The sequence below is a fragment of the Monocercomonoides exilis genome (genome assembly GCF_001643675.1).
Source record: "Monocercomonoides exilis strain PA203 chromosome Unknown scaffold26-1319188, whole genome shotgun sequence".
NCBI lineage: Eukaryota > Preaxostyla > Oxymonadida > Polymastigidae > Monocercomonoides > Monocercomonoides exilis.
The window spans coordinates 826,580-849,652 of record NW_027150571.1 but is presented as its reverse complement, the minus strand read 5'-3'; the positions used below and the strand labels follow the sequence as shown (position 1 = coordinate 849,652).

The 23,073-nt window shown below is 36.3% G+C and overlaps 6 protein-coding genes across 6 annotated transcripts; 3 read left to right on the top strand and 3 right to left on the bottom strand.

Moving 5' to 3' along the window:
* MONOS_16320 (uncharacterized protein) lies at nucleotides 1–3,798 on the bottom strand (the record flags this gene model as incomplete). Its single annotated transcript, XM_067869235.1, has 1 exon — nucleotides 1–3,798. One exon carries the CDS (start codon nucleotides 3,796–3,798, stop codon nucleotides 1–3), a length of 3,798 nt encoding a protein of 1,265 aa, XP_067726331.1.
* A 7,295-nt stretch (nucleotides 3,799–11,093) lies between these two features.
* MONOS_9671 (uncharacterized protein) lies at nucleotides 11,094–13,244 on the top strand (the record flags this gene model as incomplete). Its single annotated transcript, XM_067880192.1, has 5 exons — nucleotides 11,094–11,121; nucleotides 11,262–11,324; nucleotides 11,392–11,487; nucleotides 11,550–12,076; nucleotides 12,152–13,244. The coding sequence occupies 5 exons, from the start codon at nucleotides 11,094–11,096 to the stop codon at nucleotides 12,911–12,913; spliced, it is 1,476 nt and encodes a 491-aa protein (XP_067726330.1). The 3' UTR covers nucleotides 12,914–13,244.
* Nucleotides 13,245–14,250: 1,006 nt separating this feature from the next.
* On the top strand, nucleotides 14,251–15,888 carry MONOS_9670 (uncharacterized protein). Its single transcript, XM_067880191.1, has 4 exons — nucleotides 14,251–14,320; nucleotides 14,456–14,483; nucleotides 14,548–15,044; nucleotides 15,103–15,888. Exons 1-4 carry the CDS (start codon nucleotides 14,300–14,302, stop codon nucleotides 15,868–15,870), a joined length of 1,314 nt encoding a protein of 437 aa, XP_067726329.1. The 5' UTR covers nucleotides 14,251–14,299; the 3' UTR covers nucleotides 15,871–15,888.
* A 1,278-nt stretch (nucleotides 15,889–17,166) lies between these two features.
* Nucleotides 17,167–17,748, bottom strand: MONOS_9669 (uncharacterized protein; the record flags this gene model as incomplete). Its single annotated transcript, XM_067880189.1, has 1 exon — nucleotides 17,167–17,748. The coding sequence occupies one exon, from the start codon at nucleotides 17,746–17,748 to the stop codon at nucleotides 17,167–17,169; it is 582 nt and encodes a 193-aa protein (XP_067726328.1).
* Nucleotides 17,749–18,433: 685 nt separating this feature from the next.
* MONOS_9668 (uncharacterized protein) lies at nucleotides 18,434–21,274 on the top strand. The gene is made up of 7 exons (XM_067880188.1): nucleotides 18,434–19,013; nucleotides 19,073–19,203; nucleotides 19,298–19,485; nucleotides 19,546–19,773; nucleotides 19,824–19,933; nucleotides 20,098–21,027; nucleotides 21,086–21,274. Exons 2-6 carry the CDS (start codon nucleotides 19,146–19,148, stop codon nucleotides 20,804–20,806), a joined length of 1,293 nt encoding a protein of 430 aa, XP_067726327.1. The 5' UTR covers nucleotides 18,434–19,013; nucleotides 19,073–19,145; the 3' UTR covers nucleotides 20,807–21,027; nucleotides 21,086–21,274.
* MONOS_9667 (putative phosphotransferase KptA) lies at nucleotides 21,110–22,359 on the bottom strand. Its single transcript, XM_067880187.1, has 5 exons — nucleotides 21,901–22,359; nucleotides 21,753–21,848; nucleotides 21,629–21,701; nucleotides 21,520–21,576; nucleotides 21,110–21,461 (listed from the first exon to the last, which is right to left on the bottom strand). Exons 1-5 carry the CDS (start codon nucleotides 22,177–22,179, stop codon nucleotides 21,343–21,345), a joined length of 624 nt encoding a protein of 207 aa, XP_067726326.1. The 5' UTR covers nucleotides 22,180–22,359; the 3' UTR covers nucleotides 21,110–21,342.
* Nucleotides 22,360–23,073: the final 714 nt, after the last annotated feature.

Genomic DNA, 23,073 nt, shown 5'->3' with positions numbered 1-23,073 from the left:
TCATTCTGCTCCTGTGTTCGACACCAAACACTCGCTCCCCTCCACAGCACATGACTCTCCAACATAGTCCATCGCATCTGTCATCGTGAAGATCAGCGACCCTGCTGGCAGACACTGTGTCAGCCCCCTCTTCACATCCCCCAGCCCCATCCGCTCTTCTGCCCTTTCTTCAACACATTTCCCAATAATCCCTTTCATCGTGAAGCTTTTCACAACACACAAATTCGGCCTCTCCCCATTCACAATCTTCTGCCCTGCCACCTCTCCTTCATACTCCCCAAACGGGATCTCCAGTGTCAGACACTCCCACAACATCATCCCTATCGAAAACACAACTGATTCTTTTGTTGCTCCCATCTTCTTGTTGACCAGCAGCTCTGGCGCCTTCCACCTCAAACACTCCTTTCTGTTGTATTCATCATCCTCAAAGGCAGAAGAAGGAAGAGAGTCACTATCATCATCGTCATTGTCACTGGCAGATGTCACAATAGTCGATGATGAGATGGATGATGAGTCTGAACTATCATCAGGTGAGAAGTCAGAGTGCAAAACAATGCAGATCACCATGTGTTCTGAAAACAACACAATGTGAGGACTCAGAGTGGAAAGAGAAGACAATCCATTTTCCATTTCATCAAAAGAGTGGAGTGCCAGATTGGCCACCCAGAACAAGATCTGGGCAGCTGTTTGTTCTCTTTCTTTCAACGAGCCAATCGCCATCTCCTTTGTCTTGTTCCTTCCATGAAGCAGCATGAACAATGAATCCCTCAGATCCACAATCAGCTTCTCATGAGGCGATGAACAAGCAATTGCATCCACCAGATTCGACATAGAAGAGGTGGTAGGGCACATGCTCTCTGATCGAACAAAAGTGGTATCTGTGTCTGAAGTGTCTGTTGTTGAAGTGGATGAGATGGATGGCGAAGGAGTTCTCTTTCTAATTTCTTCTTCTTCAACCTTCTCCAGCATCCATTGAGGAATCTTGTCTGAATCCCTTCCCAGAATATATTCAGTCGATCCACTCTCAGACAGAAGATGCTCAGATGACTCCGAGTGTCCCAAGCTTTTCTCATAAACTCTCTTCTTTATCCTCTCTTCATTCTTCTTCTCAGCCTCTCTCTCAGCTCTCCTCCACTGCTCTTCAGGTGACATCTCCATCGTCACCATCTCAAACGCCTTCGGATCCTTTTTGATATTATCATTCACTATCTCTCTCAGATCTTTGTTTTCTTTCTTTGCTTTTCTCCATCGAACAATGAATATCACAGATACAATAAGAACGATCAAAAACAAAACAATAAATATCAAACAAAAAACAGCCCATGATGATTTCCCTTCTTTCCCTCCTTCAACAATCCTTTCATCTCCTTTTCCAGCACTTTCACTCCTATTCTTCAGGATATATGGCTCTGTTGATGAAGGTGAATCTCCTTTCCCAAACACAATCCACACACTCACTTCTGTCTCTTCTCTCTCCTTCTCCCATTCCGAACATGAAATAAATGTGTGAATCTCATTCTCTGACACAAACCCTTCTTCTTCAATTTCCTTTCTCACAATCTCCTCTTCATCCCCATTTCCCATGCTCATCTTCACTGACAGATCACATGGCAGAAGCAGCTTTCCCACAATCATCAACTCCACATTTCCATTTGGCTGAGAAATATTCTTCACTTCTTCCAAAACAGGGATGAAAAATGATGATCCTCTTTCAGTTGCTATCCCTCCCAATTCGCATCCCTCATCCAATATCCACAACGATGTGTTTGGCAACATTCCATCTCCCCCTTTCACACTCACAACATCCAACTCCCCATCCCCTTCACAAATCACATTCCTTCGAGCTGATGGATATCCCTCGATCGATGGGTTGTTGTTCTCAAATTCTCCTTTCTCAATTCTCACACTCCCTCCACTCACCCACAACCCTCCTCCCTTGCTCTTCATAATCGTTGTTTCCCTCATCTCCACCTTGCTCTTCTCAACATCAACCAATGACCCATTCCATTTGCATAATCCCTCTTTTCTATTGTTATCTTTATTGACTATTTCATCTTCTCTTTCTCCATCAAACACACATATCTCAACCCTCACATCCTTGGAATTTCTAATCTGCATCATGCTTCCCTTATCCACAGAATTCACACACTTTCCGAATGAGCTGTTCAGCACACTCACCTCTTGCTCAGCATCTTCCATCCCAATCACACATCCCTCCAACAGCAATGTCACATTCTCAACTCCCATCTCTTTCATCTCCACCTTCGCTTTCCCTCCAACACTCACAACATCTCCCTCACATTTGATGTTCGACATTCTTGTTTCATCAATTGTCACTTCTGATTCTTCACAAAATGAAAGAACTGATATTGTTGAATGAATATCTCTGAATGTTGAATCAAATATCTTCAGCTCTCCACTCTCCACACTCACAACTGAACTGTTCAACTTCATTTCCTCAACTGTTGTTGTTGGGAAATAGAAGAATTCACATTTCTGTATCTCCAGTGATCCATTCTTCACTTTCATGAGACAATTGTGAAAAGCCTCAAATCCATTTTCAAACTGGAATGAGCACCTCTCCACTGAACATTCATTCACAAACTCCATCACACAATCCTTCTCACCCGATTTCTCAATCTTGCCGTTCAACCAAACAATCCCCTGTGTCTTTTTCAATGAATTCACAACCAGATCTCCAATCACACACTCCTTCCTCACAAACCCTTCCCCATCAATCAGAATCCCATTCATCACCCCTTCCTCGATGTGCTCAACCCCACAGTCGATGCTCACACATGGGTTGCTCTGTGCCCCACACCCCCTCCCATCACTCCCTCTCCCACTCACAAACACCTGTGCCGAATAATAGAATGTGATCAGCGGAATCAGATCAACATCTCCCTCGCTCCAACCATCCCTCCCACAGATCGAGTTGTTCGAGTTCAGTGACTCCTGGTTGTAGTTCAGTGCAAACAGTGTTTCGTTGATCTGGTGAGCAATCGAGTGGCATCTGACAAACACGTCTTTCCCCACATGTGCCTCATTCATCACAAACAGAATGTTCACAATCTTGAAATTCAGAGGTGGAATCTGACTTTTATTTCCATAATTCGCATTTGGGTCAGATCCATCAATAAACAGCCCTCCTCCACACCCTGTTTCACTCGAGCACTTGCACATCGAAAATGAGCTCCCATTCACTTTCAACACTGATTCCCCACTCTTCAGCACCACTCTCACCCCCCCTCCTTCAGCACTCAAACCACTCTTGCAACTCGACATCGAACACTCATCCATCACACACTCCACCCCATCCTCAAATGATCCCACATCAACAACACTCACTCCAATCCCTTCATTCGTGATGTTCGCAAATGAACACCCAACAACCCTCAAAACTGGTCTGTTCCCATTTGAAAACACCTTCTTTTCTCCATTCATCTGGTTATCTTTTTCCATCATCGAAATCAGGCTTCTTTCTATCACTCCAGCAAATGAGATGTTCACATTCTGAAGTGTCACCTCACCTGCACTTGGACTGAAGGCAATCAACCCTTTCAACTCTGAAATCAAACTCAACGAACACCTCTCAATCACAACACTCCCTCCATTCACTCTCATCACACAATATCCAAAACTTTCTGCCACCCCCCTCCCTGGGCCAAATGAACAATCTGAAACTGACAATAATGTGTTTGCTCCAGAGGATTCAATCAACACTTCGTGATGGGTTGTGATGGATGGCTTGGTGAATGACACATTCACAAATGACAGACTCACATTCGAGGATATCATTGAATCATCATCAGACAAATCATTCTCATCTTCATCACTGATCGTCACCCCTGTCCCTTTCTTTGTCCCTTCAATCACAACTTTTTGTGACTCTGATATTGATGAAGAAATTGAAGATGAAAATGAAGAAGAAAATGATATTGAATGGCTCAGCAACCCTGACCCCACAATGGCAATATGAGTTTCCCCTTCTCCAAGTGTTGGATATCGAAGTGATATCAAGTGGTCAATCGATGAACATGGTGCTTCGGAATACCCACACCCACTGAAGTCTCCTCCTTTCTCTCGAGAAACAAACCCATCCCCACTCCAGTTCCTCCACAAATACACAACCAGTGCAATCACATATCCCTCCTCTCCTGCTGTCTTCCTCTCCCATCCACACAATTCATCCAATGATCCCAACTCCTCTTCCTTTATCTCCCATTTCAGGTGCTCCTCATTCACAATCTCTCTCAGATCCCATCCTGACACAAACACATTCTTCCCTTTCCACCCATCACACCCCTCAAATTCCATCCCTTCCATCACAAATGTTCCCATCTCATCTGCCAGCTTCACAAACATCCCTCCTCCCATTCCTCTTCCTCCATCCTCAACATCCTCTCTTGGCACTTCACACCCTGAATATTTCACATTTTTCATTTCCAACCTCCCTCCCTTCCCCACTGATATCTTCATCCCTCCCCCTTTCATCCCACTCCCCCCTGAACACACTGATGACAAATTGCATCCCTCAATATTCACAATCCCATTAACACCCATTTCCACATTCAAACATCCCCCTCCAATTCCATCTGTCACTCCCACTCCACTCATTCGGCTGTGATTCATCTCCAATTCAACTCCATTTGTGATCACTATTGGTGATTTCCCACTCATTCTCACTCCCCCTTCCATCACAAATCCATCCACAACCAGCCATCCTCCCTCAATGCAAATCACATTGTATCCAATCAATTCATCATTTCCAAATGTGACTGAACAGCTAGTGATTGTGATGGTTGATGATGAGGAGTGGATAAATCCACTTCTCTTCCCATTCATTTCTTCATTCAGCACAAATGACAAATTACCCATCTCAAATGATTTTGTGCACTCAATGAGGTTGTTCTGGGTTATCGATCCTTCATCCCTCACAAGCACACTCATCCCTTCTTCTTTCCCTGAAACACGAACCTCAAATGATGCTATTTTCATCTCATTCTTTATCCATGATTCTGAGATAACTTCAATTTCATGAATGTTGATGTTCGCTCTCTTCCCAACACAATAGTCAATCGTCAAACACCCAAACTCCTCAAACCCACAATGGCTCTGATCCAGTGCCCTCTCTCCTCTCCCATCAACTCTCAGCTTTGTCCCCATTGAACACAAATACACAAACAGCGGAATCACTTCCCCTTCTCTCCCATCCTCACTCCCACACAACTTCAACACATCTGTTGGAATCACACCAAAATCAAAAAATGAAAATGAGCTCCCATTCACTTTCCACTCCAACAACACTCCTCCACCACATTCAACAAACATATCCTTCCCATATGAAGCTTTGTTATTCTCCCCAAACACAAACAAACCCTCTCTTCCAGATTCCATTTTCATTGAACCATCCCTGCTCTCCATCACAATCATCATCCCTCCCCCTCTCCCTTCACTTCTCCCATCTGAACTCTCCCCCGAACCCTTCGCCTCACACCCATCAATCACACAACTCCCATTCACAACAACACTCCCTTCCCCCTTCACAACAACACTCATCCCTCCTCCTCTTCCACCAACACACCTGCACCCCTTCACAACACACGACTCAATCACAATTATCCCATTCTTCCCCTCATCTCTCTCTGCCCCAACCACTCCACTCACCCATCCTCCATTTCCACTTCTCTTCTCAATGTTGTTCACCTCACATCCGCAAAACACAACTGATTCCACCCCTTCACTAAACTCAATCAGCGAATGTTCTCCAAATATCAATGTCTCTCTGATCACCAATCTCTCCACTTTCACTTTTCCCCCAATCACATTCACAAAACTGTATCCAATGGAATTCTCAGACGAACAAACAACAGAACAGTCAGTGAGTGTGAGGAGTGTGGAGTTGGATGTGATCAGAGATGATGATGTTTCACCAGATAGAGCAGATGGAATACCAAACTTGATGTTTCTCATTGAACTTTTGCTTTGCACATCAATCAGACAAGATGACTCAAAATCCTCTGGTGCTTTCACCCCAACCTCCATCCCTTTTCTCGCACATGATATCTCCCATTCATGGCCATCTGTCATTCCAACTGCCTCAGCAAGCACATATCCTGAATCCAATTCGATCTTCTTGTTTGTGTCTGCATATCTCACCTGTGCTGCATGGATGATGGTGGCACACGGATAATAGTCAAACCCACAGAACCACGAGTCGTATCCACCCACCCCATCCTTCCCTTTCCCCACATGTGCTGCATCTGGATATCTGTCCAAATACACATTCAGTGGGAACAGCCCCATTGTTGTGTCACTCCGATCATATCCCACAATCTCATTGTATTTTGAACTGTCATGTTGAACATTCAGCTTTTCTCTTGTTATTCCCCAGCTCACTGAATCGCTCCCATTCACAAATACATAATTCCCTCCCAATGAGGCAGAACACCCTGAGAAGTCAACTGACGCAATCGAGAAGTCAATCGAGTTGTCAGCCAGATGCAGCATCATCCCTCCTCCATATTTGCCACTTCTGCATCTCTTGAATGTTGTTGTTCTTTCAACCTGAAGCTTGCTTGCATCTGTTTCCATCTCAACCTTGATTCCTCCTCCACTGCCATTTTCACACCCACAATCTTCGATTGTCACATTCTGAACAACAAATGTCTCCCCTTCTGCCACACTCTTTGCCACAACCACCCCATCTCCTTCAATCAACTTCACATTCTTCACCGTTAAGTTCACCAGCGTGCTCCCTCCAGATACTGTGGATGTCAAAAAAAGGGCAGAGGAGGAAGATGAAGAAGAAGATAAAACAGGTTCAGAGAACAACGATTGAGAAATATTCATATCTTTGATCTCCACATCAACCATCGACAGCTGTGAAAGTGGAACCGCAAACACTGACGAAGAAATAACATATTCTCCAACATTACTCCTTGTAATCACAACATCCTCCAATGAGAGTGACCCACTCCCATCAGATACCACAGCCACATTCGGCGAAGGATTTGTATTTGAGTTACAGTCAACCTTCATGTGCAACAAACCAAGGTGACCTGTTGAAACACTGAACAGCGATCCAGTTGATGAAAGGGATTTCATTTCAATCGAACTCTCCATCCTTCCTTTCCCAATGACTGAAATCTTCTTTGTCCCAATCTCAATTGTTGTTGTCTCGCTTTGATGATCACCTTCTAGCAGCGTGATTGTCAAACTTATTTGCACTTCACACATCTCAAATCCCTTCTTCACTGTCAGACATGGAAATGTTTCATTTGCCCCACACAATTCAGTTGCATCACTCCCATTCACTGAAACATATATAGTCTTGTCTTTCAGCCAATCTTTTTTTGATGTTTGATCAAACATCCAATCACTTGAATCTGCATAATTGTATGCATAGCACACTCTCTGAATGTCTGTATTCGTTGTGAAGCATTCATAAAATGGAATTCCAAAATTCATGAAAATGTTAAAATAATCGATGAATTCGATATCATGCCCATAAGGAAAAGATAGGTTTCTACACCGACATTCATGAAAAAACATGAAAAAACAATAGAACTCATCAACTGGCTTTTCTGTTTTTTCTGGTCTTAAGTTCAAGCCTCCTCCTTCTGACAATGCAGAACATGAAATAAACTGAATGTTCCTCATTTTGAATGCATTTGGAACAATAACACAGCGCATGCCTCCACCACTTGTGCCTGTTACAAAACACGAAGAAAAACTGCAGTCAAACATGCACTCACCCTCTTCCATTTCGTTTTCTATTCTGACACAGTCTGCTCCTGAATCTTGAAAAGATTCCATATATAATCCTCCTCCATAGCTATTTGCTTTGCAATTCCGGAGTTCACATTTGCTGATAAGAGTGCATGATGAAATCGAAAAGATAAACATCCCTCCTCCAACATATGTTTGTGCAGTGCAAAAGTTAAACGAATTATTAATACTCTCAACTGACTTGATTGAACGGGACATGATTCCTCCTCCACCATAATATGCCATGCAATCATTAAATGAACAATGAGAAACAGAAAGTTCTCCGTTTTCAAGATTAAACATGAAAATTGCTCCTCCGCTCGATATTCCATCTGAAACAGAATTGCTTGTACCAATTGTCTTCGATCCATTCCACCAACACCAAGTGAATGTGTTCGCTCCATAATCGGCTATGATTTGTCTCACTGGAGTCAGCTTTTTTGCTTCAGTTCCTTCACATGCAACATTTCTTGTCCGACAACATCCAACAAAAGAAGTGTTTGAGGCAGTCAGAGAAGCCAATGGGTTATTGAGCGAAGGAACAATTCCGCCATCATACACATCACAAACTGAAGTAAATGAACAACTGTTCATCAGACATGAGGTTTGAGAAAATGAAACTGTTGGATATGTACATGAATCATTTGCTGTTGAGATGTTGAAAAATGTGAGATGAGAGAGTGAAACAAGAGGAATGAAGTGTGATGAGAGGAATGGGGCTGATGAGACACAAAAAGATGAAAAATGAGAAGAACAAACAGAAACAGAATATTTTTCTGAAGACTCTCCTTTGGGGGATTTTGAAGAAAAAAGAGATGGAAATGTTTTCAAAAAACCAGTTGAAGATGAACTGAGAGAAATATTCTGGAAAACTCCACAACCTCCAGTCAGGCAAAATGGAGACATTCCACTCAAAATAAACATACCACAATCATCCAATTCAAAAAAACTTCCATCCTCAACTTCAACAACATTTCTCTCATCATGTTGAATCAGCCCCAATGATTTGAGCTTCATTGATGAATTTATCAGAACAAAACATCCTTCAACCTCACTTTCTTCATATTTTCTTTCAATTTTCATCATTTCTCTTTTTCCAAAAAAATGCTCATTATTCACAATCTTGACTGAATTCTCTTTCCAAATTTGGTTGTTTCTTTCATCTTCCATTTTTAGATTATTTTTCTTTGATTTTTCTCGTTTTTCATCTTTTTCCATTCCATCCTCATTCCCTTCAACAAACATTTCTATCATATTTTTATCTCCATTCTTTTCATTTGGAAGGCCATCAAACAAAGAATTTCCCAAATAATCTGATTTTCTATCATTTATCGATTCCTCCACCAGATTTGCTTCATTGTTTGCAGCACCTTTGCACAAGCATTGCACACAAGTTATGCACACAAAACAACATGTTCCTGACAGCATAGGAACTTATCCCCACAAAGAAGACACTTTTCTTTTTTTCCGGATTTCTTCTTTTTAAGAATGGGCTCAACATTCATTGAAAAAAAGAAAGAAAGAAAGAAATCATTTTTTTGTTCAAGTGTTAAGTGATATGTTTTATTTCATAAACTGTGATGAGTATCGGATGAGTGAAATTTTCTTTTTCATTTGATCATTTGAATAATACAAAATGATTGGCTGAAAATGTTGATGTTCTGATATTTTCATTAATACAAAGAGAGAATCTGTAATACACATTCTTCCTGCAATCATATTTGTTTTGAATCATCTAAGTGTGTTGTTCTTGTTATTTGGAAAGCGAGAGTTGGAAAAGCATTATTCTTTTTTGGAATTCATTTATCTGAGGAACAGATAAGGTTTGTTCAGTGAAAGTTTTTTGAAGAAACTTTTCATTTTATGTTTTCTGGCGATTGTGTGATTTATGCATTTGCAGCCACCAGAGGCATTTTGGAATGGTTGTTTCTTGATTGTTATTTTGTGAAGCGTTGGATGGCTGAATTGGGCATTCTCGTCCAATGAGATGGACAGTGTGGAATGGGTTTATATGAGACTTTATATTATTTATTTTATTCATTCTTTTGATTTTATTTTGCAAACAGGGCAGAAAATGATACAATTTGAGAGAAAAAGGAAAGCAGCGAAAGGCTGAACAGACCAAAAATAGATGGATTTAAAAAGAACAAAGGCACTTAAGAAAAGAATACAGCAGCAACGAATGTCTGTTGAATGTTTGTTTTATTTGAAAATTTTCATGAAGAATCACATTGTTTTGTTTTTCAATAATGTTTTGGATTGACAATTTCATATTTGTTATTATCTTAATGTTATTAAACCACAAGGAAATGGAATTCATTTTCTCGTTTTCTGGCAGATTTCTTTTTGAGAATGATACTTTGAGGAAAAGACAGGAAGGCAAAGAAAAAGAAAAGAACGAGGAAAAATTAAGGGAGGGAAGAAATAACGATAGAAAAGAAGAAATAAGGTGAAGGAAAAAGCATTCAAAACAAAAGAATCAGATTGGAAGGTATTTTTTGAGGAAGCATCTGAAGAGTTGAAAGATCATATGGAAATGATGATGATGTTTTCACAAAGAAAGAGCAACCACAGGAGCTGATTTATTGGCTTCAGATTTTTATTTGCCAATATTCATCAGCATCGCCAGGAAGAGGAAAGAAAGTAATTAATGAGGATTAATCATATTATTGGTTGATTTAACAGTGTTTTGAATGAGATAGAAAAGAAGAAGGTATTTTTGCTGTGGAAGTGTTTATTCTTCTTTCTCAATCATTTCTTCAAAATATGTGCCTTTGGCATCATCAGCCACTTTCTTCCTCATTCATCTTCAATTTCATTAACAAAGCAAAAATTCCTCATGTTCTCAGCCATTCTCTTCTTCTTCCGTCATGCTTCTACAAAGCGTCTGTACACTTGCCTCATGGATAACTGCTGATCCAAGTCATTTTATTTCGATTGAGCAACAAGGAAAATGAAGAAAAAGAGAAAGAGGTTGCTCTTTCGAAGCTTCGAACATCCTTTTGAACATTGCAAAAAACTGCGTTTTTTATTTAAATCTTTAATACACAACTTTCAAATATAATTGTTTTGTTTGTGATTAAGACGAAATTTTTGGTTAGATGAAAGAAACAAAGTTTTGTTCCAAACTTTTTATGCTGTCAAATCATTTTAAGTTTAACATTCTTATGTGAAAAGATTTTTGAAAAAAAAATGAGTGCCACAATATCGTTCATTACGAAAATATTAGATATGAATTTTTGAATTGTTCAACAAAAATTTATTTCACAAAACAAATATTGAAATAAATAAAGAAACTGAATACAATTTTACAATAATCACTCATGTCAAAATCATTATTCACTGAAGAAGGTTGAACACTTTCAAATTATTCTTTTCTTATTAATACTTATAGTCATTTATTTTAAAATTTTCGAAGATTTATAATATTTCAGAAAATGCAGATTTGTTTTGATCATCAATACCTATAATAAATAATCTTTTTTGAAAAGCAAGTTGGATTTTAATTGTATATTCCGATACCTTTGGAAAACGCTTTTCCAACGTCACTATAGGTGCGAATTATTTTGCATTGGCGTTCATTCTGTTTATTTAACCTTTTTTAAATGCTGTCAATTTCAGATTGGACAAAGTTAAAGACAAACAAAATGTGTTATTCTTGCCTTTTCAATTCAGAGGTTGAATTAAGAGAGATGTCACTGCCAAAAATGTATGAAAGTTTGACAACCAGTTGCATTTTGATGTTTTTATTTGCGCCAATTTTCTTAATTCTATTGAAGAAATGTTTTTCAAGCTTGAGGATTGCACGGATGAAGATCAGAAAAGGATTATCGAGAAAATGCATGACATTACATGCGATATGAATAACGAGGAAATGCAATCTGTTTTTAATGAAGAAAAATACATCTTGATACGCGAAATGATGAATATCAAGAAATTATCGTTGGATAATGCGATTTTGTTGATGAAGCGCATTGGGCATTGCAAAGCATTGAGAATGTATTGGGATGGAAGCTTTGATTGCACTGGTTTGTGCTCGGATCTGGAATCAATGATTATTTCCATAGAAAAGAATGTGAAAGAAGAAATAGGATGTGAAGAAAGCTCGAAAAAAAGAAACGAAAAGCTTCTGACAGATCTTTGCGAATGCGTTTTAATGTTAAATGATGATTGCTTTTTCAACGAATTGTTTTCGTTCAGCGTTCGTTGCCTTCTTAAAGAAGCATTAAACATTGAAGAGGACAAGGAAACACAAAAAGATGTGGAGATGGCTTTGCTGGCAATGAGCAATATTGGTGAATACAAGGTTTGAATTTATTTTTCTATTCTTTCTTTGAAGAATGTTATTTCTTTGTTGAATTTTGTGATTTATTTGTCATAGGAAATTGACAAAGAATTGTTTCTGAATGAGATTTCAGAGATTATTCGATACCATCAAGAACATCGCAACCTTACTCAGCTGGCCTACCAATCAGCTTGGCAATTTTTAATTCGCAGGTTTCGTTTAGAAAAGGGATTGAGAAAAATAATTGCGAATGAGCTGAGTTTTGGAAGGGAGGCGGTAAGAGAATTGGACGAGTTGATAAAATGTGTTGACTGGAAGAAAACAGAAAAGGAGTTAAAAAAGACGAAAGAGGTGTGGATAATAATGAGATACCTGAAAATCGCTCAATTGTATTTTGGAAAATGTCGAGCGTGCAGCGAAGAAGATCAATTAAACGAGTTTATTGAGAGAGTTATCAAACTTAAAGAGCTCGCAAAGGATAGCTTCAAAGGCATGCGAAATGAATGCATTTATTTTTTAAAAGAGGGTGTTATCGAAAAGGAAGAAAAAATCGATTCTTTTGCGAAGAGCGGAGCAGCTGGATGTGTTTTGGCAGAAATACTGCAGCCGACGTTAGAAAATTACCCGATCTCAATCTGCTTCGGTATATTTAGAATTCTTTCAATGACGATGAGAAAGCGAGCGCACAATACATTAAGAAAAGCCAAATGGAAAAGGCTCAAAAGAGAGACATTTGAAAAGCTGGAAGAAGAAGGATACGAAGATACCATCACCAGCTTTTATGGAGAAATTTTAATTCGCTGCAAATATAATCGAGAGTTGTTGTTGAATATTTCTGATTATTTTGTGAATGCTTAATAAAGCATAACTTGATATTTTGTTTCTCAAAAGTTCTGATTTTCTTTTTTTTTTTTTTTTGAAAAGAAATCGTATACAAAGTTATGATGGATCATTAATCAATAAAAAAAAGTGATTTTTAAATGAATTATCATGTAATTTTTCAAATTATCATGTAAATGTTTGAGAAAATGAGATACATTTTGCCTTGTAACTCAAAAACTGTTATTTGCGTTTTTAGTCATTTTTTAATGTTATGGAAAACAATTTGTTTTTTTTTTTCACATCTTTTTCTTTTCTTTTCTTAAAATTGAGTTTTGTGAAATTTTTAAAAAGAATGGTCCCTATAACTTTTTCAATTTCTTCTTTTTTTCATTGAAAATCATTCTCAAATAAATTATTTCCTTTCCCATCAATAAAAGTGATTTTGTACTCATTCATTCATAGAATCCGTAGCCTTCTCGATTTCTCATATGGGCATTTCAATCATTTTGTTTGCCTCTTCTGCCTTTCTTCCAACATCTGAAAATCAAAAAGGATTATGAATGAAAAAAAAGAGAAAGAAAAGCCACTGAATGAGATGAAATTCTATCAGATTGGATATGTCGTTGATGGAGTTTCTCCTTTCTTTTGAATCAGAAACAGAATCAGAAATAGAAATTCGCAGCCTTCCATGTCTGCCTGGCACACTCCGAGAAGCAGGAAAGTCTTATAAATAAAACTGATATTTTGGGGTTCTCCTTTTTTTCGTTGAATTCTTGCCTTTTTTTTGTGATAATATCCTTCCTTTGTATTGCCAGCCACTTTCCTTGCCAAAAAAGCTTCTCCTTTACCTTAGGCTTCAAAATTCTATATAATTTTGTGCAGATTTTGTCTTCACAGAATTCTATCCACTTTTGTCTTCATTCAATAAAATAACAAATGAATTTGTTTTCATCTCTTGCACCAAATATCATGTATTTTACGTAACTTCATAATATTTGAATTGTTATTTATTAATCTGCTTCATCCGAATCATTATGCTTTCCAATGAGGAAATTTATCATTTCAACAATAACTCACATTCCTGCACTTTGGAAAGGATACAGATGGAAATATCTTCACAATACATAGATAAATATTAAATACATACACTATGTCTTTTGCGTTAATGAAATTGTTGTGTTCCACTTGACCATCCAATTTCGAAAAATCATCATATTGAATTTCAAAAATATAGCATCTCCATCATTGTCTGCTGTTTCCATGCAAAACAAGTGAATCTTATTCTGCAGAAAATGTTCATTCACCGATCTCTCATTTTGCCAATGTTTATTCCAGATTTTTTAATGTCTTTCGATCATTGAATCCATAACTACAAACAGAAAAAACAAATCCTTTTTTTATCTTTTTAATTACAAATCGAAAATGTCAAGACAAGAAAAAACAGTGTGAAAGCAGATTTTTTAAAACTATTTTGAGTTTTTATTTTTCATCTTATTCTTATATCCAATGAAATGTGGATTCAATACGAATGACGAATATTCGTTGTTTTCTGGGTGCGATGCATTTTTGGAAATGCAGGAAACGAGTGTCACTGAAAGATTTAATGGTTTTCAATTCTTGTTGCACTTGAATTTTTGGTGATTTCATTTCTTTTTTAAACATAATTAAAGAATTATTTGATAAACTTGAACATTGTGATGAGGATGAGCAAAAACAGAAAATCGAAGAAATGAATGAAATGATTAATGAAATGAATAAAGAAGAATTTAAAACTGTTTTCACAAAAGAAATGTTCGACAAAGTTGATGAAATGATTGAAGAAAAAAAATTGCCTTTGGAGAACGCCATTTTGTTGCTAAAGCGCATTGGATTTTGCAAAGTGCTGAAAGGAATTAATATTTACGGGTTTAACGAATCTTCATTGGAGGAGAAATTTAAGGAGATTATTTATGATGAAAATGAGAAGAAAGATGAAGAAAAGGATGAAAAGCTTCTTGTTGACATTTGCGAATGCTATTTTATGTTTGACAATCAGTTTTCTTCGGACATGTATCCAATCTGTGCTCCATGCCTTTTGAATGTTGCATCGAGCAAGGAGAAAAAGGAAGAAGCGCAAAAGAAAGTGGAAGTGGCATTGTTGGCTTTGAGCAACAGTAGCACAGTAAATGTTTGAACATTTCAATTTCCTTTCACTGTAATAGTTTTTTTCAATTTTTTTCCTTCAGAATGTTGGGCGAAAACTTTTCTTGGAAAAAATTAAAGAAATCATTCAATACCATCAGGAGCATTGCAACTTCACTCAACTTGCGTATCAGTCTGCTTGTCAGTTTTTGATAAAAAGATTTTACAACGATAAAAGCTTGGAAAAAGTTATTGTGAACGAATTACACTTTGCTAGAGAAGCAAGAAGAGAACTGGAAGAACTTACAAAATATGTGGATTGGAAGAGAACAGAAGAGGAAAAAGAAAGAAGAAAAGGAAGGACAGAAGAAAACATAATAATGAGATGGCTCAAAACATTGGAATTTTTCTTTACCGGTTGTCATTTGTGGAATGAAGAATGTTCAGGGCTTATCGGAGGTATTGTTCAGTTATTTCGAATAGCAAAAGATAATCATGGAGAAATTTGCTACTGGTGCATTTGTTCCTTGAGAAGTGCAGCAGAAAATAGAAATGTGGAAATCGAAGACTTGTTGAAAGGCAGAGCAGTTGATGCTGTTTTGGAGGAGATGCAGCGACGAACAGTGGATGACGAAATAACAGTTGAATGCTTGCAATTTTTTAAGCACATTTCAAAGCGGTTGAAAGAAGAAGTCAATAATGAAGCGATGAAAGTTAAAAGAAAGAAAACAAAAATGGAGATATTCGAAAAGCTGGAAGAAGAAGGATATGAAGATACCATCACCAGCTTTCATGAAATATTTTATTTTATTGAAGAAAATTTCGGTTGTGATATATCGTTGAATATTTCTGATTATTTTGTGAATGCTTGAGGAAAATTGATGTTATTTATTCTGTAACTCAAAATTGTTTTTTCTCCTTTTTTTATTCACTTCGCAAAGTCCAAGCAAATACTTATAAAAATGTCATTTTAAAGTCTTTATTTCCCTCTTCTTCGAAATGCAACAAAGCAAAAGAGAAAAAGAATTAAGTAACAATTTTATTTCCATTTCTATTCATTCAATCTCTCCCTCATTGTAAAGATTCTCTTTAACACAAACAAAATAACTCCTTCTTCATTCTGTGCTCAGTCTCTCTGTAAATATCTTCAACAGCTTCTCCTCTCCTTTGCTCATTCAAATCTTTTCCGCTGCTTTCTCTCCCAAAAAATTATTTGTTTTCGAATAGTGTGGGAAATAATTCAAAGGTGCATCCTTTGAAATCCATTGTTTCAAATCCCCCTTATTAAGAAAGCCCAAAATAAAAAGGAATTCGTTCATCAATCAAAAATACTTAAATATTGGATCGCTTTGAACGAATTGAGAATATGAAAAAAACGAATTTTCAATTCTGAATAATATGATGAAATGATAAATGGAAAAGTCTTCCTTTGAGTCTTTCCCTTCATTCTTCTAAAACTCCGTTTTCATTGACGATCTAAAAATAGAAGAAGAAGAAGTTAATGAAGATTCATATACCAATTGTTTATAAATATTTACACTTTCCTTTTAATGCCCCATGAGCAAATGAGACTCAGATTACTTCAGTCAAGGAAATTGAAGTGCAGATTCAGTACGTTGATGAATCCCCAAACAAAGACTCAAAGAAAAAAAAGAAGGTCTTTCAGATGCTTTTCTGAAAAGAAACCTGTCTCTCTTTTGGGCTGATGCAGATGAATTGTTGGTGAATTTTGTTGTCTCTTCAAGAAACTTCCCAAGTTGATTCATATCATACGTTGCTTCAAACTCCTCAGATCTGGCAAAGACAATAAATGAATAACCAAAAATGATCCCTAAAAGCTATGTTTTATTGGATGATATTCAAAAGAAAAGAATTTTGTTTATTTCTTATCCCAAAGAAAGAAGAAGACGAAACTGCAATTATCAACAAAAAAGAAGATGATGCAGATGATGAAGAAGAAGGAGAGGAAAAAGAAGAAAAGGAAGAAAAAGAAGAGGAGGAGGAGGAAGAAGAAGAGGAAGAGAAAGGCCGAAGTGAAGGAACAGCAGCTGGAGAGGAAGAAGGCTGGTTTCTTTCTCCTTTCTGTTCTTTTTGAAGCTTCGGAGAAATTCCATTCGGAGAATTAGCTGATATCCCAACCCTTTCTGAATGAGGTGTGGAAGGAGGCGTCAAAAGCTCATCTGCTTCTTCTTCTCTTCCTCTTCACTCTTCTTTTTCTCTTCCTCTTCCTTTTGTTTGGCTTCAAGTTGCCTTTTCGCTTCCTCCAATGTTCGTTGCAGCTCCTCCACTTTATTCCGCTCTTCTTCCAAAAGTCTCTTGATTTCTTCTTTCTCTTTTTCTAACGCTTCTTCTTTTCTCTTTCTTTCTTCTGCTTCCTCTTTGGCTTTATTTTCTTCCTCGATTTTCTTCTTCTCCTTTTCTTCTTTCTCTTTCAACAGCATTTTTTTCTCTAATTCTTCTTTTTCCTCTTTCTTTTTCTTCACCCAATTGCCAAAGGAAATCTTTTCATTTGCATCAAAATCGTCAAAAAGCATAATGTGAACAGGAACTCTCCTGACACATCTGCAGATAAGCCCAACTTTTCTTCCAGTAATTTCTCTCAGATAATTCGCGTGATCAATTTCTGACGAACGCATCAATAAAACAACTGCATCATTGCTTCTGTCTGGATTAGCCGTATCTGCTGCAATTATTGCTTCATAATGATTATGTATTGCATGAGTCTTCTCTGAAACTGATAAAACGTTCATTCGACATGAAAGTTCATGCCCTTTCCAATGCTTTTCAAATTGAAATTCAGGTGTCAATTCTTCGTCTGTTCGAAAAACATTTGAAAATTGTTCCCATGTTAAATCTAATTCCTCATTATGTGCAGACTTTCTTGCAAGTTCAGCTCTGAATGGAATAGCCTTTGAATCCTCTAAAAATATAATAAAAACATAAGGAATAATATTATATATTTTTCAAAACAGTTATAAAGTAAACTATATGACAAGAGTTTCGCTTTTAATTTCAATTTTTTGCCAATAACAAAATTAGAATTATTCTTTTTTAATCGATTTGACAGAACATGAAGTAGAAAATCAGCTACACTTTCAAGGGACTTTTCTTGACTAAGTATTATTTCCACCGAATTATTGTTAACTTTCTTTACAATTCCTTCCCATTTCACAACTCTTTAAGTTTCCAAATTGCTTGATATCTTTTGTTTGAGAGGAAAAATATTGATCAAAAATTTACCATATTAGTTTGATTCTTTCAAATCAAAAGTATTGAATTTGAAATTTTATGTTGAAGAATACAAATAACATCAACTTGTGTTGTCACATCTAACATGCAGATATTTTTATGGATAGTTGAAAATATGCAGAATTAAAAAATGTTCTGGGAGTGTTAGAAATATTATGGTATAGTTATTCCCTCCATGCCAATTCATTTTTCAAAGTATTGAAATTGAAATAAAGTAAAATGTGCAAGTGGTCATCTGGCTGTGGAACAAGCGATGTTATTTATTGCAAGAATTGCGGAACAGCAATGTGCAGAGGATGCAAAAGAAACCTTGGAGATGGGACTCCAGTAAGATCAGGAAACTCTGCTGCGTGCGGAAAGTGCGGATCCAACTACAGCTAAATAATGAAATTTGTTAATGAATCAATGGTTTCAATTCTTCAATTGTGGATGAGTTGACATTGAAAGAGTAAATTACAATGATTTCTGTAATATTAAGAATGACTTTTTTATCCTTTAATTTTCTGTTTTTAATGTAATTGTGAATTGTGTAAACATGCAATATCAACATTATTGATTGGTTTTTTGGATTGTTTTGAAAAAATATTAAAAATGGGGGTTGAATGTTGTGATGTTGGATTGAAGCAATATTATTCATGTTTATGCAATAATAAAATTGATAACAAAAATATTATTGATAGATAATGGTTTATCGCAAAAATTAAACTTTGATTCAAAATATCTCAGTCAATAAACACTTGTTGATTTTTTTGTGTCATCATAAATTGTATTTGCCAGCTTGTTTTTTATATTTTATTATTTAATTATTCATAATTATTCAATAAGAGTCGACATCCTTTTTCATATTAAATAAGATTTAAAAAATTAATATTGGCTTATTGATCAGCGAAAGTTAAAAATGCTTCAGAAATGTGAGGAAAAATGCGATAGTGCTTATAAGTCGGAGGAATTTAAAGGTTGGTAATTTTATGTTTTTTTAACAGAATTATAATATATAAATTGTTGTTGAATCGACACAAATGAAAATTGTTTCTATTTGTATTTTTATAGGACAGGTAATGAAATGCGGGGATTTAGCAGCAATGCATAGACGACTCCTTCCATTGTGCTGCCAGTTGCATTTTGTGAGAGAGCAAAGGATTTTGGAGCACGAAACACTTTTCGGAGAATATGATGATTCGTTGTCTTTGAATATCCAGGAGATTTGTTGTGAATCTGGAAGATTCAAAAATTCTGATGTTTGATGGAATTTATATTTTTTATTGCTGATTGATTTTCTTTTTTTCCTATTTTGAAAGAAAGCGTTAAAAGAACTTGGGATTCTTGATATGTTCCCTATTTTGTCTAACACTCCGGAAACGACTGTGGGAGAAGGCGTGTGGAGTCAATACTTCAAGTATTTGACAGAAATGACAAATGCGGTGAAGATGTGTGAAGCAATTGCTGCAAATATTGTTCAGCACATGTCCGAACCATCGCGCTGCTCGCGCTTTCGATACATCGGATATCAGCTTGTCCTTCTGAATGTATGGAGCATCGCTGTTTTTTAAAATCCCTCAAACTTTTTTTTTTGAAGCATTCGCTAAAGATTGTTGCTCCGAGTCTCTGCCCTCAAATTGCATCACACTTCGCTTCGATAAAACCTGTTTATCACACGCGTGTTATTTTATCGGAAGAAATGCAATGGTTTCAGCACTATGATTAGAAAATTATATTTCTGATAATTTTTTGTTTGATTTTTTGATCTTTTGTTTTATTGGGCACAAATGATGCATGCAAATATTCGTTGTTAATGAAATTCGCATCGAAATGGCTTGCTTTCACCTGTGTGGAATGACTATACTGTTCAGGCTTTTGGAGTTTGTTGGAGAGGTGGAGAGTTCGCTGTTTGCGTTGGCTAAAAGCGATGCAAAGCGGATGGAGCTGAGTGAGTGTCTTCCAGCGCTTGTGCTTCCTTCGCCTGCTGCTGCTCCGCCTCCACCTCCTCTCCAATCAGAGCCTTTCCTGGAGGAAGAGCCGACACCTGCATATGTGCCTCCCTCTTCCTTTGCTGAGCCTGATAAATGCTCCTGTTCATTTGCCTCATCTTCTGCATCGTCTGTTGGTTTATCCTCTTCTTCGCAGCTTTCTTCGCAGCTTTCTTCGCATTTTCTGTTTCCCACAGCCAATCCGCATACAACCATTGCCATTCCTGTGCCGCTGCATCCCGCGTCGACGGCAACCCTCACGAAGACGCTGTGGGATGTGTCAGAAGTCATTCTGACAGAAGAAGAGAAGAAGAAGATGTTTCAGACGCGAAAGAAACACATCCACATCGACTTGTTTGCCTCGCTGAAGAAGAAGAAGAAGAAAGCAAGTGAAGAGAAGAAAGACAGAAATAAGCAGGGGAATGAGAAGGAGGGAAAGAAAGGAGCTGGCGATGAGAAAGAAGAAGAAGAAGAAGAAGGAAAAGACGAGACGAGCAAGTGGGAAGAAGACGACGAAGACAAAGAAAGCGACTTTCTGAATCCATATTTGCTGATTTGCAGCGCTGTAAGGAGAGCTGTTGGAATTGAGTGAATAGGTTGTTTTCGAGTGTCGTTTATATTCATCTGTTTTTTTCAGTGCGAAAATCTGTGTCTGTTGATGAATAATCAATGATCCAACATCTCACATGAAAAGAAGAAGGTGTTTGCATTTTCTTTTCAAAGCAATGCTTATTTAAAAGAGAAATCCCGTTAACCTTTGAGTGTTTAATTGAAGTTTGAAAGGGAAAATGCAAAATTCAACAGATGTCAAAGGCATGTCGTATTGTTATATTCTCCTATTGTATTATTGAAACTGTATCTTTTTTTCAAGAAATTTTGTCTCAAAGTTGAAATTTTTTCTTTTTAATATTTTTTTCTTTTTTTTAAATGGAAAAAGACATAAAATAAGACGCATTATAACAGAACGAAAATTTTATTCAACAAAATATTAAATACAATAAGATCTCCCAATGATACTATAAATAAAAGACCCTCAATTACCTATTAATAAATAATTTACGATAAAAAAGTTATGACTGTACAACAATTTTCAAATATTCCATCATTCGTTTTGCATCAATTCTTTTTTCACTCTATTTGTTCTCCTTTACGGTTTGTAACCTTTAGAAAATAGCATGGTGGAATTGTTCCTTCAATTCCTTTTGAAAGAATTACTCCATTTTCGCTGATGAAAAACTCGATGCCGGCTTTATGAAATTATTTGCAATTAATCTTTCAAACAAAAAAGAAAAAAAAGCTTTGTACCTTTTATTGCCTTTTCAACATCAATGTATATCAATACATTTGCAGAGCCTCTCATGCCTTTTGTAAAATTTTCAGATCTTTTGAAATTTTGAAAAAATCAAAAACAAACCAGAAATAACGCCAGATTCTCCAGGAAGGCCTGATGCAAAATGTACGTATTGTCGTGTCATTGTCTTAAGACCCTTTATGTTACGGATGAATAAAAGGTGAAAACAATAATCTTTGATTCAAACTTCAGTCCTAATCTTTTCCCATGCAGGAGCATATGTTCCATGAACAACAACAGGAATTTCTTCTGGAGATGTTACTTTTTTCAGTTCAACTTCAACCTGTTTCAATTATGAATTCGTAAAAATCATTGGAATATAAAAACAATCAAACTGAAGAAATAGAGTGCCCTTGATTGGCTCTGATACAAATTGAGTCAAGCTCACTGTTATATTCCATTTTAAATCTTTGTTTATCATTAGTGTCGACAACATATTTTATGAAATTTTCGTCAATATTTAATTTTTTAAATTCTTCATTCTGAAGCAAATCATCCAACTTCACCCATCCATCTCCCGTAATTGGTATCCCTTCTTTATGTGCTCCATGTCTAAGAATATATGAAAGCAATTTTGATGTGCGCACAACAAGCCCCTTATCAAATTCACTCATTGAAATAAAATTTATAATGGTAGTTTGAGGTTATTATTATTCATTTCAATTTCGATTTTGTCTGATATTTTTCATTTTTTGCTATGTTGGTTGATGATAACTTTTGAAACAGTTCAAATATTTTTTGTTACAACAAGGTTATAAAAAATTCAAAAATGAAAGTGTTAAAGAAAAACCGAATTGATGCTTACTGTTTTTTCTGATTTCAAAAAATCAAAATATGAAAATTTTTTGATAACTGCGTGTTTTGTTATAATGAAGAAATTATTGTCGTGTATGTTTTCGTATGAAAACAATTGAAACTTTCATTCTGGAAATTCTATTTGTGTTAGTGTTTCAGAAAAATTCACCATAAAATTATACTAAATCGAAAAACTTTCAAGCAAAGTTGATTGTTTCTAAAAACTTCAAATTTTCAAAAAGTTGACTAAAATCTCTAAAAGTCAAAAAAACGTTGTTATTTTTGAAATATCAATGACTTTTGTTTAATTGATGATTTTTCATCTCTTTTCCGATTTTTTTTTTTTTTTTTTTTTGCATATCTTTTAATGAATGAAGAATACAGTATTGGATATCTTACAACGTGTTTTTTCCAACAAAAAACACTTTTTTTATTGAAGGACATTAATGTTCAAAAATTTGTTTCGAGTGTGTTTTTTGAGTTAATATTGATCCGAATCTTTTTAAATTGCAGAAAACAACAATTCAAACGTTGAAAAAATATTAACTGATTTTAAAGTGTAATATTGTTCCTCACTTGAATTCTCTTTATGTGTAATTCTTTTTGAAAAGTCGCAAATGTATTATTTACATATAAATCAAAAATTTCATTTTTTGTTCAAATTATCGTTTTCACTTACGAATCTTCTTTTGAATGTGTGAAATAGCATTATC